Source organism: Aspergillus brunneoviolaceus (assembly GCF_003184695.1).
Source record: "Aspergillus brunneoviolaceus CBS 621.78 unplaced genomic scaffold BO95scaffold_23, whole genome shotgun sequence".
NCBI classification, from domain to species: domain Eukaryota; kingdom Fungi; phylum Ascomycota; class Eurotiomycetes; order Eurotiales; family Aspergillaceae; genus Aspergillus; species Aspergillus brunneoviolaceus.
Window position 1 is genome coordinate 173,236 of NW_020290753.1, and position 15,839 is coordinate 189,074.

General features: G+C 55.3%; 7 protein-coding genes across 7 annotated transcripts; 3 read left to right on the forward strand and 4 right to left on the reverse strand.

Annotated features, from left to right (window-relative positions):
- Positions 1-40: 40 nt before the first annotated feature.
- Positions 41-1,796, reverse strand: BO95DRAFT_513355 (mandelate racemase/muconate lactonizing enzyme family protein). Its single transcript, XM_025591604.1, has 4 exons — positions 1,683-1,796; positions 1,486-1,590; positions 815-1,420; positions 41-721 (listed from the first exon to the last, which is right to left on the reverse strand). Exons 1-4 carry the CDS (start codon positions 1,725-1,727, stop codon positions 119-121), a joined length of 1,359 nt encoding a protein of 452 aa, XP_025443584.1. The 5' UTR covers positions 1,728-1,796; the 3' UTR covers positions 41-118.
- Positions 1,797-2,146: 350 nt separating this feature from the next.
- Positions 2,147-4,941, reverse strand: BO95DRAFT_441510 (uncharacterized protein). The gene is made up of 5 exons (XM_025586190.1): positions 4,756-4,941; positions 4,633-4,695; positions 3,978-4,576; positions 2,409-3,923; positions 2,147-2,353 (listed from the first exon to the last, which is right to left on the reverse strand). Exons 1-5 carry the CDS (start codon positions 4,772-4,774, stop codon positions 2,261-2,263), a joined length of 2,289 nt encoding a protein of 762 aa, XP_025443585.1. The 5' UTR covers positions 4,775-4,941; the 3' UTR covers positions 2,147-2,260.
- An 878-nt stretch (positions 4,942-5,819) lies between these two features.
- Positions 5,820-7,991, forward strand: BO95DRAFT_386361 (glucose-6-phosphate isomerase). The gene is made up of 3 exons (XM_025583498.1): positions 5,820-6,042; positions 6,152-6,662; positions 6,723-7,991. Exons 2-3 carry the CDS (start codon positions 6,163-6,165, stop codon positions 7,882-7,884), a joined length of 1,662 nt encoding a protein of 553 aa, XP_025443586.1. The 5' UTR covers positions 5,820-6,042; positions 6,152-6,162; the 3' UTR covers positions 7,885-7,991.
- A 251-nt stretch (positions 7,992-8,242) lies between these two features.
- On the forward strand, positions 8,243-9,960 carry BO95DRAFT_441512 (uncharacterized protein). Its single transcript, XM_025586191.1, has 3 exons — positions 8,243-8,576; positions 8,646-8,661; positions 8,770-9,960. The coding sequence occupies exons 1-3, from the start codon at positions 8,407-8,409 to the stop codon at positions 9,790-9,792; spliced, it is 1,209 nt and encodes a 402-aa protein (XP_025443587.1). The 5' UTR covers positions 8,243-8,406; the 3' UTR covers positions 9,793-9,960.
- Positions 9,941-11,146, reverse strand: BO95DRAFT_441514 (mitochondrial 37S ribosomal protein bS21m). The gene has a single exon (XM_025586192.1). It carries the CDS (start codon positions 11,017-11,019, stop codon positions 10,273-10,275), a length of 747 nt encoding a protein of 248 aa, XP_025443588.1. The 5' UTR covers positions 11,020-11,146; the 3' UTR covers positions 9,941-10,272.
- A 126-nt stretch (positions 11,147-11,272) lies between these two features.
- BO95DRAFT_472570 (phosphatase YCH1) lies at positions 11,273-12,041 on the forward strand. Its single transcript, XM_025589662.1, has 2 exons — positions 11,273-11,515; positions 11,577-12,041. The coding sequence occupies exons 1-2, from the start codon at positions 11,401-11,403 to the stop codon at positions 11,885-11,887; spliced, it is 426 nt and encodes a 141-aa protein (XP_025443589.1). The 5' UTR covers positions 11,273-11,400; the 3' UTR covers positions 11,888-12,041.
- Positions 12,042-12,142: 101 nt separating this feature from the next.
- Positions 12,143-15,647, reverse strand: BO95DRAFT_481138 (DUF185-domain-containing protein; the record flags this gene model as incomplete). The annotated part of the gene is made up of 9 exons (XM_025590190.1): positions 15,532-15,647; positions 15,320-15,462; positions 14,841-15,242; positions 14,491-14,791; positions 14,311-14,429; positions 13,860-14,039; positions 13,447-13,716; positions 13,138-13,342; positions 12,143-13,047 (listed from the first exon to the last, which is right to left on the reverse strand). The coding sequence occupies exons 1-9, from the start codon at positions 15,578-15,580 to the stop codon at positions 12,143-12,145; spliced, it is 2,574 nt and encodes an 857-aa protein (XP_025443590.1). The 5' UTR covers positions 15,581-15,647.
- Between the last annotated feature and the right edge of the window lie 192 nt (positions 15,648-15,839).

Sequence of the window (15,839 nt, forward strand, 5' to 3'; positions counted from 1 at the left end):
AATTTTACTCAAGCCGTGCTTGGTATCGTACACTAAATGACCAAGAACAAGAGCACATTTCTCATTTCGCTTCAGCGATCTATATACAAAATCATTCGTAACATATCATACCCATCAACTATACAATCCGGGGACCCTCCAGAATAGTCTTGGCTTCCTCCGTCCGCCACCAACTCTTGCCCTCCTCACCGGGGAATGCGAACTGATCCATACTCTCGGGCTTCATCTCGACACTGTATCCAGGCTCCAAAGGCGTGACATAGTAGCCGTCCTTCACACTGGAGGGGTGCACGAAGTGCTCGTGCAGGTGGTCCACATACTCCAAGACACTCTTCTTACCACTGACCACCACGTAGTCGATCGTGCTCAGGTGCTGGGTGTACTCGGGCAGACCGACACCACCGGAGTGGGGGACAATGGGGACGCCGAACTTGCGGGCCAGCAGCAAGATGGCCAGCACCTCGTTGACACCACCGACACGGCAGGCGTCGGCCTGGAGGACGGTCAGCGCTCCCGCCTGCAGGAGCTGCTTGAAGACGACGCGGTTCTGGCACATCTCGCCCGTGGCCACACCGATGGGGCCGTGCGGGGTGTTCTCGAGGGCCTTCTTGATGGCGGCGTGGCCGAGGATGTCGTCGGGGGAGGTGGGCTCTTCGATGAACCAGGGCTTGAACTCGGCGAGCTGCTGCATCCACTCGATAGCCTCGGGGACGGACCAGACCTGATTTGACACACCGTGGGGTTAGTCACTCGAGCTTTTTGCTTTGACCGATGACAGACAAAGGAATGAAACTAGGCAAAGGCAAGCACATACCTGGTTGGCGTCCACCATCAAGATGTTGCCCTTATCGTAACCGATCGCCTCACGGGCAATCGCCAACCGCCGGCGGTCCTCCTCGACGTTCGCGCCAACCTTCAACTTGAAGTGCTTGTAGCCCTGGGCCACACTGTCCTTGAGCAGCGCCTTGAGCTTGTCCTCGGAGTAGCCCAACCAACCGGCACTAGTCGTGTAGGCCGGCACGGCCTGGCTCTGCTCGGCCTCCTTGATACGCTCCTGCTTGCCGCCCTCGACCTCCTTGAGGAGAGCAATAGCCTCCTCCGGGGTGATCGCGTCGGTGATGTAGCGGAAGTCAATGCAGCGGACGAACTCCTCGGGAGTCATGTCCGCGACAATGCGCCAGACAGGCTTCTGAAGAGTCTTGGCCCACAGATCCCAGAGCGCATTGACCACAGCTCCCAGGGCCAGGTGGATGACACCCTTCTCGGGACCGATCCAGCGCAGCTGGCTGTCGGACACCAGGTACCGCCAGGTCTTGCCCCAGTCAGCAGTGAGCTCGTCAAGGTCCTTGCCAACGACGAGAGGGGCAAGGAGCTCAATGGCAGAGGCGACGATCTCGTTACCGCGACCAATCGTGAAGGTCTATCTTCAGAATTAGTCTCGTCTTGGGGGCTTGTTTCGGTTCGCCTAGGCGACGATCGGCTTACCATGCCATGTCCAGCGTATTCGGAATCGGTGTAGATGATACAGTAGGCGGCAGAGTAGTCACCGGCGGCATTCATAGCATCGGAACCGGTCTTGTCGAGGGAGGTCTGTCATGAACGTGATGTGGATTAGCAAGCTGCGGGGGCAGGAGGGCAAGAGTAAACAGAGAGGGGTAAACATGTTGGAGGGTCTGCCATACCGGAAACCTCACGTCCCGCGTGGTGAAACTGGTGATCTTGACCATCTTGTCTGGTTGAGGCGGGGTCAATTGGAAATATTCCAGGTCTGTGAATTGCAAAAGAAACCCCCGTCGAGGGGACGATGGATGATTATATAGCGGGGGAGGGGACTGGCCTTTCCCCCGTTTCCCCTCCACGTCGTGTGGGGAAACCCCGCCCGATTGGCGGAGGAATTGTGGCTGGCCGTGGGATGGGTTTCTCCGCCACTCACAGCTCTTCTGGATTCAATCAACTTCAATCCAGGCCTTAAAGTGAGTGATTTTTTTTCCTGGAGGCCCGCGTGACTGTCAGTGGATATTCTGGCGTGGGGGAAGAGTAAGGCTAAGATGAGCTTGATGTGTTACGAGGGAAGCAGGAATCTGCTACGACATGATATAAGTTACAAAGTAGGTTGGGACAGATGCGGGAATGCAATGCAATGCAACACACCCTTGCGCAAGAAGTAGTTCTAGCACGAATACGCCGCGATCCAGTTCATTTGGTTCATTTTGTGACTCATAACAGTACTGGACCCCAAGAAAACAATGAAATCTTTCGTCTACCCGGAAAGACCTCTCTTCTCGCTCTCCGAGAAGAAGATAATCATCCGCCATAGCTTCCGGACCAACACCTCTGCCTCTTCGTCGAGAGCCTAGTGGTACCCAGTTAGTTAAGATCAAACAACGAATCTCAGTTAGATAACTTACCTCCTCCAGCTGTTCCACCAGCTCTTGAGGTTGTCCATGCTTTCGAACATGTTCCTCGACCACTTCCACCAACATCTGTTCCTGCACGCCCAGGTATTCGACAATTTTCTTTTCCACAAAAGGCTTGAGCTGTTCGGTGACCACACTCTCGTCCACAAACTCCCACTTGACATCCCAGTTCCAGAGTCCCTCCTTGTCCGTGGGGATCTCCGCAGCCAGTTGTCGGGCGACTTGTGCGCGTTCCTCGTCGGACAGGCCAGCCGCTTCGGCAGCACTGTCGAACTTGATGGGGATAAGAGGTCGTCTGGCGGTGGCCTGTGGCTCCTCTTCGTCTTCCAGCAAGCCTTCGACCTCCGCGATAGTGCGGCGGGAGGTGGCAGCTTGAGCCTTCTGCGCGGCTGCGCCGAGAGAAAGCTTGAATCGCTGGGGTTCGCGGGGAGCCTGGGTACGTGACTCCAGCTCTTCGGCCTGCCGAGCGAGGAAGTCGTCTGCCATGCCGCGGGCCTGCTCCCGTTGCTGCACGGACCGGGCCCGTTCTCTTTCTTCCGCCGCCCGATCCGCTTCGTCCATGCTGACCTCCCGGGCTCGGAATGCCGCCCGGCTGCGGAGCCATGCACCCCGATCGGCATAATAGTCCTCCAATTTGCGGTTGGCCTCAACATCATCATTCCATTCGCGATACCGCTTGTCCATCTCATCGCGCACCTCCTGTACTTTGGCTGCCTCTTCCTTGTCTCGCTTCTTCTCGCGCTCCAAAGCAGCAGTTCTGCTGCGCTCACGGTTCAACCAGCGGCGTTCCTGGTCGAGGAACTGCTTCTCACGCTCGGACTCCTTCTTTTCTTGACGACGGCGCTCTAGTTCCTCGTCGCTAGCATCCGAGTCTTCATCTTCCCGGTCGATGTAGACGGTCGTAGCCCCATTGATATTACCTCCGTTGACGAAAGAAACTCCCTTTTGGTAGTCCTTAGGGACTTGCACTCCGAATGCCTTTGGCCCAGAAGGCACACCGCGGTCGCGAGGGCCCAAGGGAACTCCATTGGCGCCAGCAGCAGGTCCACTAGGGGCAGAGAGAGGAGGTGAGGCCAGTCGATTGATGCGCGATCCGGAATTGCGTGCTCGCTCCATAGACTCGATCTCTTCCTCCCGCTTCAATCGCTCAATGTCCCGACGATTGCTACGCTCACGGAAGGCAGCAATTTCCTTAGCGACCGTTTCTCTCATCTCAGGAGGGATATCGGAAAGCTCATCTTCCACTGTGATTGGAATAGTAACGACTTCCGCGGATGTTCCGTCGTTCTGTCCCTCCGAATCCTTCATAGTGGTGTCGCCTTCACGATCGATAGTCGATGCATCTTCCTTCTGTGTGGGTGCAGTGGGGTGACACAGATCCGACAAGACGGCCGCAAGGGTGCTGCGTGCAGCACTTATCCGCGCCTCACGTTCGGCTGGGTCCTGCTCTCCCTTGCCGGACTCGTATTGCTCCAGGTATTTCAATGAGCTCTCATCAACAACCACCTTTAGATAGACACAGTCAGTACAGTTAGACATCTTGAGTAGCAGGCAACGTACCAGTAAAGTACTCTTTTCGACTTCGTGCTCTTCCTTGTCATCACCCTCCGGCGGTGACTGTCTCTTCACAGGCACTTGCACATCCTTTAGCACTTCCACAGCAGTGCTAAGACTTTCAGGGTCCTCGTACTCTGCAAAGCCGAATTTGCATGGTTTCTCATCCGCATCGGTGGCGCGAATCCAGCGCCGAAGGTTTCCCGCTGAGCGCAAGATTCTCTCCACGCCTTCATCCCCGGCCACGCCTTCCGTAATACCGCCCACAAAGATGGTCCGAATGATTTCCTCTCGCGTCGGAGGTTGAAGTTGCATCATCGCATCGCGAACGTTCTGACGCTGAGACTCTAAGCTGGAAGAGCCCAAGCCAGCCCGTCGGCCGGGAGCATCTCCACCGCGCTCTTTACTGGTATCCGGCGTAGCTGATTTGGACGGGCCTGAGGTTCCGAGACGAATGACCGGGGCAGAGAAATTGATATTGGGCATGTTGGGGGGAGGTTGGAAGTTGGCTGGGAAGCCGGCTGGTCGACCGGGCTGTTGCGCGTTGGCCTGCTGCATCCCCGGCGGAGGAGTCGTTCCAGGTGCGACCATACCTGGTGGAGGAGCTAACGAAGTCAATATGTGATGCGACAGCGATCCAAAGAATTGATGATGGCCTTACCCATGCCCGGAGGTGCTCCAGGGTAGCTTCCGAAATCTGGTGGGCGGCCATAAAGGCCAGGGGCTTTGCAAAGTTAGTATGCGCGTCACAGAAAGTGAAGGGGGCAGCAGTTCAAGGACATACGCTGGTAAGGATTATACATTGCAGCTTGTTCGCAGCTTCCGTTGCGGTAGCTGCAGAATATTTAAGACGCGAGATACGTAGCTGAGGACAAGACTGAATGGTGTATTGACGCTCAAGACAGATTTCTTGAACCGAATTCAAAAGCAACACAACTGTCGCAGAGCGCAATTCAAAGGTCGAATGAGAAATGAGGAGATTTGGTGTGGATGGAGAAGATGGAGGACTTGCGGCGGATTTGATCGAGGCTCGATCAGAATGGTGGTCTGTGCGTGGCCCTTTCTGGGAGCCTGATACTTCAGGCCCATAGTTCAGGCCTCAGGTGCCAACCCAGCTCATGCAGAAGCATTGATCGTCACTAACGTTATCGTCGCTACGCAGGCATTGGTGCTGATTATCAACATCATGGTCATTGGATTGCTTAACTGAGTTCTTGTCATTATGCTCTACTTGCAGATTTTCTGCAAGCAGATCACGCTCCAATAACCACGCCTCGAGCAAAGCTTTACTTTCTACAACTGAACCTTCGCATGTGATAGTAAAGATGACTTAGGCTAACTTATCGGTTGTGAAAGGGCCATGTCGATCTCTCAATTGATACGTGAAATAGTCATCGACATCCTAAAGCCTCAACTCCCATTGAGGTCTGTCAATTGACCGTGGCTGAACATGGGTAGAGCGACGTCTCTCAATGTGGCTGAGAAAGGAAACATTTCCCGGGATGTGACCAGCATCTTAAGGATCTTCCGAAGACTTCGATTCGAGCATGAAAGGACCCTCAACTTCGGATGACCATTGATCGGACAACAATCCTCCGGAAGTGCCTCAGGTGAATTGGCGTGAAAGGCTCGTATCCAGACGGTAGCCGGTCACTCCTTCGAGATTAATATCCGAGACCTTCGGGAGCATCGTTCTAGAAGCACACCGATGACAAAGATATCCATAGAATAGTCCAGCTGACGGTATATCGCAAATCATTCGTCCACGGCAATGGAAATATCGGATAAATCGAAGCGTCACAGCCGGCAAGGCGCCAGGTGCGACTGGTGAGAAACGATGGTGGGGGTGAAGGAGGGGAGTTTCCTGTTTGACCGGGAGTGCCCCACGGCAGCCCCTCTCTGGACGGAGGGCAACACGCCGGTTACGACATCTTCGCTCCTTCTCTGTTGTCATCCTGCCCGCGCTTCCCGCTGTCTATCTTCTCTCTCTCTCTCTCTTCTTTTGCTTCTTCAGCTTCTGTCCTCCCCTTCACTTCCTCACCAAATCCCATCTCCCATCTTCACTACTCAGGTATGCATCAGCTTTTGACCCCCCTCCATTCCTTCGTGAGCTAGCTGTAGCTCTTTCTACTCTCCGTACACTGCTTCGAGCCCCGCACTGACATCCACATTTGCTGTAGCTCTCATCACCATGCCTAGCTTTTCTCAAGCCACCGAGCTTTCCGCCTGGAAGGAGCTCCAGGACCACCACAACACCGTGGGTCGTAACATTGTCCTGAAGGAATGCTTCCAGAAGGATCCCCAGCGCTTCGAGAAGTTCAGCCGTACCTTCAACAACACCGTTGACAACACTGAGATCCTCTTCGATTTCTCCAAGAACTTCCTTACCGAAGAGACCCTGGCTCTCCTGGTCAAGCTGGCCAAGGAAGCCAACATTGAGGAGCTCCGTGATGCCATGTTCAAGGGTGACCACATCAACTTCACTGAGGACCGTGCTGTCTACCACGCCGCCCTGCGCAATGTCTCCAATGAACCCATGCAGGTGGATGGCAAGAGCGTTGTTGAGGACACCAACGCTGTCCTTGAGCACATGAAGGAGTTTTCCGAGCAGGTCCGTAGCGGTGAGTGGAAGGGTTACACTGGCAAGAAAATCAACACCATCATCAACATTGGTATCGGTGGTTCGGACCTGTAAGTGGGATCTGGTTTCTCGATGAGCGCGTCAGACACAATACTAACTGCGGAATCCAGTGGTCCCGTCATGGTGACCGAGGCCCTGAAGCCCTATGGTGCTGCCGACCTGAAGCTGCACTTCGTCTCCAACATTGACGGAACTCACATTGCTGAGGCCCTCAAGGAGTCCGACCCCGAGACCACCCTGTTCCTGATTGCCTCCAAGACTTTCACCACGGCTGAGACCACCACCAACGCCAACACCGCGAAGAAGTGGTTCCTCGAGACCGCTAAGGAGGATTCTCACATTGCCAAGCACTTCGTTGCTCTCTCCACCAACGAGGCTGAAGTCACCAAGTTCGGTATTGACAAGAAGAACATGTTTGGTTTCGAATCGTGGGTTGGTGGTCGCTACTCCGTCTGGAGTGCCATCGGTCTGTCCGTTGCCATTTACATCGGGTTCGACAACTTCCACCAGTTCTTGGCTGGTGCCCACGCCATGGACAAGCACTTCCGCGAGACTCCCCTGGAGCAGAACATCCCCGCTATCGGTGGTCTGTTGAGCGTGTGGTACAGTGATTTCTTCGGTGCCCAGACCCACCTGGTTGCTCCCTTCGACCAGTACCTACACCGCTTCCCTGCCTACTTGCAGCAGCTTTCTATGGAGAGCAACGGTAAGGCGATCACGCGCACGGGCGAGTACGTCAAGTACACCACTGGCCCTATCCTGTTCGGTGAGCCGGCCACCAACGCACAGCACAGCTTCTTCCAGCTGCTGCACCAGGGTACCAAGCTCATTCCCTCGGACTTCATCATGGCTGCCGAATCGCACAACCCCGTCGAGGGTGGTAAGCACCAGCGCATGCTTGCGTCCAACTTCCTTGCGCAGTCCGAGGCTCTCATGGTCGGTAAGACCCCTGAGGAAGTCAAGACTGAGGGTGCCCCCGAGAACCTGGTGCCTCACAAGACCTTCTTGGGCAACCGCCCCACCACCTCGATCTTGGCCCAGAAGATCACTCCCTCCACTCTCGGCGCTTTGATCACCTACTACGAGCACGTTACCTTCACCGAAGGTGCCATCTGGAACATCAACTCATTCGACCAGTGGGGTGTCGAGTTGGGCAAGGTTCTGGCCAAGAAGATCCAGCAGGAGCTGGAGACTGACGGCGCCGGTGCTGGCCACGATGCCTCGACCAGCGGCCTGCTCCTTGCTTTCAAGAAGAAGGCCAACCTGGCATAAGAGAATGAATCGGATGCTGTGGGATGCATATGCTTGGAGGACAAAAACAAGTTGTACAAGACAAGTTGTACATGTTCATGAAGCCATGAGTGACTCTATAATTTAATACCTTTCTATTCAAATGAGTATAGTAGGTGCAAGGCTACTAGTGACAGTACAGTGCACAACGTAGGGATCTCTCTCTCGTATATGTCTACAGACAGAAGTGCAGAAGTGCACTGCTCTAGATTGGTGTTGTTGAATCAGCAATCGCGCTAGTACGGATGGGAGAGGCATACCACAGAATTTCGAAAGAACAGCAGTTGCAGTTGCTGTGTGAGTGAGATGTGGTGGATGACGGCGAATTAACCAAGTTTTAGTTCCCTTGCGGCGACGGCCCCCATAACCGTGGACCACAACCAACACTCAGGGCTGTGTTTGTCTCGCTGTTCTTTCTCCGTCCTCGCTCCTTATCGCTAGCAGCGAGCCCAGACGCCTTGTCGGCGTGCGCAAGTATAACATTTTCTTTTTCTTTAAGCAAAAATGCCATTCTCCACCAGGGGCAGCACTGCCCACACTCTTTGGCAGTATGGCCTTCTATTCTCCGTCTTTCTCCAGACCTCCGCGGCGGGGGGCAGCGATTCCCCGTCCAGCGGGAGAAACGGATACAGTTATGGACAAGCCATACCAGTGACCTGTCTCAATCGGACCATGTGAGTTCTTTCACCAGCAATCTTGCTTGAAAGAGAAAAGCAAATATACTAATCACATTGTTCTGGAAGTGACTCGGGCGAGCATGTAAATCACCACCACCACCACCCACTCCCCCTCTTCCTCATCACATCGCCACCATTACCTTGAAAAGCGGAAACAGTTTACTGATACGTTCAATTGTCAACCCTCCAGATAACCGACAATCAAGGACACCTCCAATACATCCCCTTCCCAGCATGCAACGAGACCTCCCTCCCGCTTGCCCTCCACTACGGCGTCTCCGAGACCGTCAACTGCACCATCGCCTCGCTCCCGGATGAGCTCTACCACCTCCTCGAATACTACGTTCACTCGGACGTGCCCATGACCTGCCGCGTGCCCACCGCCCCCTTGGCCCAGCATCTCCTCAACACGCCCGATACCGAGGCCGACGACCAAGCCGCGGGGAGCCACGAGCTCGAGATCGAGACCGACGGCCCGTCCTACACGCCCATCACCTTCGCGCTCCAGGGCACGCTCCAGCGGAGCCATCTGCACATCTGGACGGACATGAACCTCCTAGCGCACAATATCGCGGCGGATTCAAAGAATCCGAAACAAAAGACAAAGAAGGGTAAGGCGGCGGGCTACGTCGTCGCGGGCACAGCCTACTCGGTCCCGGAGTTCGATGTTATTATTCAGCGACAGATGCAGAAGACACATACCAGCGATGAGGAACAGGCGGCGTCCGCGGCCGTGGTGGAGGCGGCCAAGGATCCCTGGACCGCGGGCCATGGGACGAAAGTCATCCGCGGGGAGCCGTTGACGTTCTCGTTTCATGTTAACTGGGTCGAAGGCGGGAGGGGCATTGGGTGGCCTTCCCAGGGGCTGGGGGCGTCTGGTACCCTGGTGGGAGGAGGAAACGGGGGCGACGGCGCGGGTTTCTTCTCCAGACTGGTGTTCTTTGTGATGGCTGCTGGGGTCGGTGCGGTTGTGGCTTTGTATTGGGAGAGGAACGGTGGCTCTTTTGGGGTCAGGCGGCGGAGGGGGGAAGGGATCCTCGGGGTGAGTTCTTCGTCCAGAGGAAAGGTGGGCAATGGGGCTGTGGGAATCACGTATGGAAACGGCGGCAAGATGAATGGTTATGGTGGTTACTCTTCGGCTGGGGCTGGCAATGGGGCCGCCGGGGCTGGGTTTGGCTATGGAGGGTATACAGGTAGTGGGAAGAGGGACTGAACTGACTTGGATCTTTTTTTTGGTCTGCAGTTGGAAAATGTCTGTAGTGTATATGGTTTTGTGCAGAATAGCTGTATTGCACGGCATGGAATGGACATAGACCACAGATACCGCTAGATGGATAGATAGATAGATAGACCATGTTTTGTGATAACTCTATTGTTGGACACAATTGGATTCAAGAAAACAAATGAGATATAGCAAGTAAAAAACACAACCATAGCAATATGAAACAATCTCCGAATTTAGTATACAGAGCAAGGCGAACACCCTTTTTCCCCTCCCGCAACAAATCTCTATTGTGCTCGTTGCTTCAATACATCCCTATCTCCCAAAAACAAGACCTCCTCTTTCCTCCCTGATGGAAAAACCATACCCGCATCTCGTTATATACACCCCCGGGGTAAAAAAGAAAACCACCCCATCCATCCGCCTCTCCGATCCCCGCAGAACAGAACACCGAGGAATCTAGAGAATCTCTTACCAACCCTGAGCTCTCATCTTCTCAACGCGCCGCAGGGTGTCCTGGAAGGAGAACTTGAACAGCTTCCTCCACCGAGCACTTCGCTTCTCCTTGCGCAGCTGTCCCTTCCGGACGTGGAACTTCTGATCCTTGACCATTTTCTTCAACCGGGATTGGCCCAGGCGGGCGGCCAGCATCCGCAACGCGGACGACAGATCGTTGCCGCGGTCGGGCTCGATGGAGATCTCCCGTCCGAGGGCGGGCCCCAGCTTCAGGTTGACCTTCGGAGCCAGGCGCAGGTTCTCCTGCGCCGCGAGCCCGGCGAGCGGGCCGGCGCCCGCAGCGGAGGGATCGTTCGACGGCGCGTGGCGGCCGCCCAGTCGGAGCTTGCTGAAGATCTCGTCGAAGGCCATGTCGGCGCTGGAGTTGTAGGCGGTGGGCTTGGGCGATGAAGGGACGCCGCCGCCGCTGCCGAAGGCTCCGTGCGGTTTGCGGTTTGGGGGGAGGCCGAATTGTGAGGCCGGGGTGGAGGCGGATGCGGATGTGGATGTGGTCGACGGCGTGGAGGGTGACGCGGGCGAAGATGAGGAGGACGAGGAGGGTGAGGATGACGATGACGACGAAGACGACGAGGAGGAAGAGGAGTTGTAACGGATCGCTGGGAGGGACTGTCTGGCGAATTGCTTCGTGTACAGAAGGGATGTCGGTGTCGTCGTCGGCCGGGCAGCCGAGCGAAGACACTGCGACAGGGTACGCATCTCCATGGCTAGAGCTCTGATGGTCGTAGTGCGATGGGCACCACAGAAACCGATATCGAAGATGTTTCCGCTGAGTTGAGCGCAAGGACCCACGCTCCAATTGAGACAAGAGGAAGTGGTTATCGGAGGCAAGATCGCGGAGAAGGGAGTGTCAATGCCTATCCGCTGGAATTTCCCGCTCGGAAATCTTCGTGTCACGTGAGCTGCGGCATACTTCGAACAATTGACTTGAGATCCCAACGGACTCGACAGACTACATCACTCGTTACCCCTCATTTATATTGGATCTGGGAGCAACATAGTCGGTATATGACTCAGGTTCCTGACTTGATTTGTTTATAATCCAACGAAGCCCACCTCAAGATTCTACCACGCAAGATATCAAAAATGTCCTCCATCACAATCGCAACTCTTCCCCGCATGAGCCGCGATGCTCTCTCGGCCCTCCTCCTCTCGGCCACTTCCCCCAGCAAACTGGCCATCGTAGATGTCCGTGACTCTGGTACGTTCCTCCCTCATACGAATACTTAGACTGCATAGGAACTTACCCGAATGGAATTTAGACCACGTCGGCGGCCATATTTTCTCTTCCACCTGGGTCCCTAGCTCCACGCTGGACGTGCGCATGCCCGAACTCGTCCGCACGCTGGAAGACAAGGAGCAGGTGGTGTTTCACTGTGCGCTCAGTCAGCAGCGTGGTCCCTCTGCGGCGCTCCGTTATGCCCGGGAGAGAGAGCGTGTGCTCGGCGCCGAGGAAAGCCACAAACAGAAGGTTTTTGTCCTGGAAGGAGGCTTCGTGCAGTGGCAGGAGAAGTACGGGAAGGACACCCGGTTGACCCAAGCATATGTGGAAGATATTTGGCGGGAGTACTAAAGGGTCTGTTTCTTTTCTTTTGCTGGGGATGACGTGGTGATTTTTTGCTTATACCCTTGTGGCTTCGTTGTTTTAGATTATATAGTGGGGACTAGTGGTCATGAGTTATTATAGAGATCAGAGCGACATACGGAGACACTCGATTTAGAACGAGAATATTCTACAAGACCGAAAATCGTTGAGGTTATTTAACCGTGGTGCAGTGTACGGTGGAACTAATATACACTTTTTTTTTATCTTCTAGTATACAATGGCTCATGCCATGATATTTCCCCCGAACCCAACTGGACGACGCTTACCATTATTTTCCGGAACGATGGCCATGACCTTGTAGATCTTGCCCATCCCTCCGCCGCCTTTCTCAACCAGTCTCTTCCAGCCAGTCTCTAACGTCTTCCGCTTTGACTCATCCGTCACGCCCTTGAGCAGCTGCTGCATCCGCTCCGCGATCCCCATGGCATGCAGGAAATCACCCTGCTCCACCGGTCCATGAACCTCAACGCCTTCGCTGGCCTCGATGGCCGCCTCAGCCAACGCAGTAAAGTCCACGTCGGCACTAACATCCACCTGTCCCGGCGCCGAAAGTGCCGGCACAGTTTGATGGTGCTGGATTCCACGAAGCGAGTTGATGGGCACCGTAGCAAGAGTCCCATAGTCCATGATCAGCGCTGCACCGGAAGGCACACGCTTCGCCGCAGCCGGCGTTTCCCCACCAGTAGCAATAGTAGCACCCTTCTTCGTGGCCGTACGAGGCGGTTCTGACGCCCCGCCGATCCGCCTTGCGAAGTCAGACGCATAGATCCGACTCTCCGGACTGACCTCAATCGTGGAGCCCGGCTGAGACTTCAGAGCGCGATACCGTTCCGAAATTTCAGGGATGACCAAGGACGATGGCGTGGACGCCTTGGCCAGCGTCAGCTTGAACTCCGGTTCTCCCTCGATGTTCTCCTCCACAGCCTTGGGGTTGAGCGTCACCAACAGCTCTCGCCATTGCGGCACATTCGCGGCCTTCAATGGTTTCCGGAGCTTCGCAGGTCCCGTGGGCGTCATGACCTCGTCCTTCGGCTCGTTCTCCGGTGCCGGGGGCACGGACTCAAAGGCATGGATGGGTAACGCGTCGAAGAACTCGTGTGCGAATATGAAGGGCGTTTTACTCTCCTCTGCACACAAACAACCCGAAGATGGGATATCGAATCAGTACGGCACACGTACCTAAACAGTAGGGAGGGAGGGGACTAATGCATCCTCACCATGCGGCAGCAACCGAATATCCTCCACCCAGATAACCGGCATGTCAAAATACTTGCACACACTCCGGTGGCCAATATCCGTTTCCTCCATCGCCGCATCCTCGCCGCAGAGCAGCCGCTTCTGAACCTCTCTCAACGTCGAACTCGCCTCGACCAGATATATCGCCTCGATGCTCGACGCAAAGCTTCTGAAATTGCGGAATGTCTGTATGGGACGCAAACAGTCACCTATCGTTAGCGATCTAGTCGCTCTATCACTCCACACACACACACCCCGCAACCAGATGTGGTGGTGGGGGAAGAACTCACCCTCAGCATATCATCCATCAACGTCCCCTTCCCCGGCCCAACCTCCATGAGCTGCACCCCACTTTTTGTCCGTCCCTGCGCGATCCACTCGGTAATCGTCCAGATCCCGACCAGCTCGCCGAACACCTGCGAGATCTCCGGCGAGGTCACGAAGTCGCCTTTCTTTCCGAAGACCTCGCCCTCACCCGCGGGCCGGGTAGTGTAGTATCCTCCTTCCGGGGAGGTAAGGACTTGGCGCATAAACGCCGCGATGGGGATGGGGCCCGTGACCTATAGGTTTTGAAACGGGTGCGTTAGTCCTCTCGACAGTGCGTGTTCCAGGGTGCGAATTGGGCACGAGCATATTGGGAGGGGGGGGGGGCGCTGGGGGGAGGGAAGATGAGCTTCGTCTTGGAACAGAAAATGCTATCTACCTTCATGGCGTTAGCCAGGGTCTGGGCAAGAGGGGTCGACCATTGGCGGTTGTTGTCGAATGAGGATTGACATCTTCGTGCGGACAGGACGAGAGTCTGCGTCTGCGTTGCGCGTTTTCTGAGCGCTCGGAGATGCTTCAGAGCACGCCCGGTTGCTTGCTGCATCTTGCGCGCACCGTCCTACACTATGGGTAGGTGCGAGGAGTGAGCTCCGTTGCGGGAGGAGCGGTCAATTGTTTCGATCGTAGGACCCCAGGCAGGTTTCCATTAGCGTTGATTTGGGAGATGAGCAATCATTAAAGCAATGCTGTTAAGACAGACATGACGCTTTCTCCAACTTCTCCGCAAAACTTCCGCTGCACGTGATTGTGTCCTGGCCTTATCGGGCGATTATCAACGCTTTCCGGAAATGGGCATAAGCTTGATTTGGATTAACTGAGATTTAGTTTACATGTTTCTGTTCTACGCGTAGATTCTGCTCAATTTCCCCGATGTATACATTTTTCCCCGGCATATCGGTGACGTAGATAAATTTCGCTACCGCCAGTGACGGCTCAGCGGTGATAGCGCCTGCCGTGGGGTTGTTGGTTCTGCTGTGGCGCGTCCACCATCATCTGGTCACTGTAGAGACCTGTCTCTTGCGTGTCCTGGTTCGAGGCTCCGCCGTTTCGAGGCCCGTTACGATAGCCCCTGTTATTCCATCTGCGGTTGTTGCCCCACGGTCTGTGTGGTTCGACTGCTTGGTTCTGCTCGGTGAACCCGTAGTTTCCGTCTTGAATCGTCGTGTCACCGGAGCGGTGCGAGCGGCGGTCTCGATCCGCTTGCTCCCGGAGGTTGTTGAAGGGGCTCTGTGGGTTCTGATAGTTGGTGGCACCGTTATCGGCTCCCAGGCTAAGGGGTTTCAGGCGCATCGAGATGATCCGGCCATCAGCCTAGCCATTTATTAGTGTCAAGCTGAGAAGGAATGCGAGTATGACTGACCCTCTGGTTGTGAAAGTTGGCAATCGCGCTGTCCGCGCCCTGTCTCTCGGCAAAGGTGATCTCTGCCGACACTGCGGGGTGCTGCGTTATCACCCAGCAGCTGAGGACTGGGCCGGCCACGGGCTCAAGAGCCGCTTGAATGTCGGCTGCGGTGGTGCCCGGTGCAAAGTTGCTGCCGACTACCACGGAAGGTCCTGAGCCAGCGCCCTTGATGGTCATCCCCACCTTACTGCCTCGTACGGTTGCTTGTCCGCTGTCTGGAAGGAGTGCAGAGAGCAGGCGTTGCTCGTCGGGACGGCGCTGCTTTGCGCCAGGTCGATCGGTCTGACGCGCCTTGGGGCGGGCCTGATGAATGACAGGCTTGGGGTTTGTTCTAGGATTCGCGGGCGAAGACGTCGGGCGCTGGGATGGATCGATGAATGATGAGTATCTTGATTCAACCAAAGAAGCCGGCGCGATGCCGTTCGGTTGATATTTACCTTGGCTACACCGATGCGACTGGCGAGGCTGCCTGGCTTCGCATCCTGTGCCTTCTTTGCGCCCTTTGCGGCGCCCCCATTTGTTACTCGGTTCTTACCGAGTAGCTGGTTTGCAAGGTTTTCGTTCTGCTTTCTTTTGCGATCTTGAGGCAGACTTCAGCTCAAGTGTCTAGGCTGGTGAATTGATTGCACTGAACGATGAAAAAGCTTACCAGCTTGGATGATCGCATTGAAGTCGGCGGCAGCCTTTCCGGCAGCCATGATGGAAGGTAGTAGACCGATTGAAGGTCCGACCAACCAGGAAAATGCACGAGTAATTTGACTCGAGACAAGTGGATAAAAATATACCGGGTATGCAGGCCCTAGTAGAGAGAACAAGTTGACGGAGGGAGTCGATAAAAATGCTGAGGGAGAGTCGCAGGTCGGTCGAGCTGAATGAAAGCGCGGAGGAAAGCATTGAATCCTCGGATTGGAAGTTGGAGCTCCGGCGCGGGTTCCGCTTCCCGGCATTTCTATTTCT

Coding starts and splice junctions, on each gene's coding strand:
- BO95DRAFT_513355 (XM_025591604.1), bottom strand. CDS start 1,727: ATGGTCAAGATCACCAGTTTCACCACGCGGGACGTGAGGTTTCCG. Junction 1,591..1,682: donor CGCGGGACGTGAGGTTTCCG/GTATGGCAGACC, acceptor CGTTCATGACAG/ACCTCCCTCGACAAGACCGG. Junction 1,421..1,485: donor AATACGCTGGACATGGCATG/GTAAGCCGATCG, acceptor TTCTGAAGATAG/ACCTTCACGATTGGTCGCGG.
- BO95DRAFT_441510 (XM_025586190.1), bottom strand. Junction 3,924..3,977: donor TCGAAAAGAGTACTTTACTG/GTACGTTGCCTG, acceptor GTCTATCTAAAG/GTGGTTGTTGATGAGAGCTC. Junction 2,354..2,408: donor TGGTGGAACAGCTGGAGGAG/GTAAGTTATCTA, acceptor GGGTACCACTAG/GCTCTCGACGAAGAGGCAGA.
- BO95DRAFT_386361 (XM_025583498.1), top strand. CDS start 6,163: ATGCCTAGCTTTTCTCAAGCCACCGAGCTTTCCGCCTGGAAGGAGCTC. Junction 6,663..6,722: donor GGTATCGGTGGTTCGGACCT/GTAAGTGGGATC, acceptor TGCGGAATCCAG/TGGTCCCGTCATGGTGACCG.
- BO95DRAFT_441512 (XM_025586191.1), top strand. CDS start 8,407: ATGCCATTCTCCACCAGGGGCAGCACTGCCCACACTCTTTGGCAGTAT.
- BO95DRAFT_441514 (XM_025586192.1), bottom strand. CDS start 11,019: ATGGAGATGCGTACCCTGTCGCAGTGTCTTCGCTCGGCTGCCCGGCCG.
- BO95DRAFT_472570 (XM_025589662.1), top strand. CDS start 11,401: ATGTCCTCCATCACAATCGCAACTCTTCCCCGCATGAGCCGCGATGCT. Junction 11,516..11,576: donor CGTAGATGTCCGTGACTCTG/GTACGTTCCTCC, acceptor AATGGAATTTAG/ACCACGTCGGCGGCCATATT.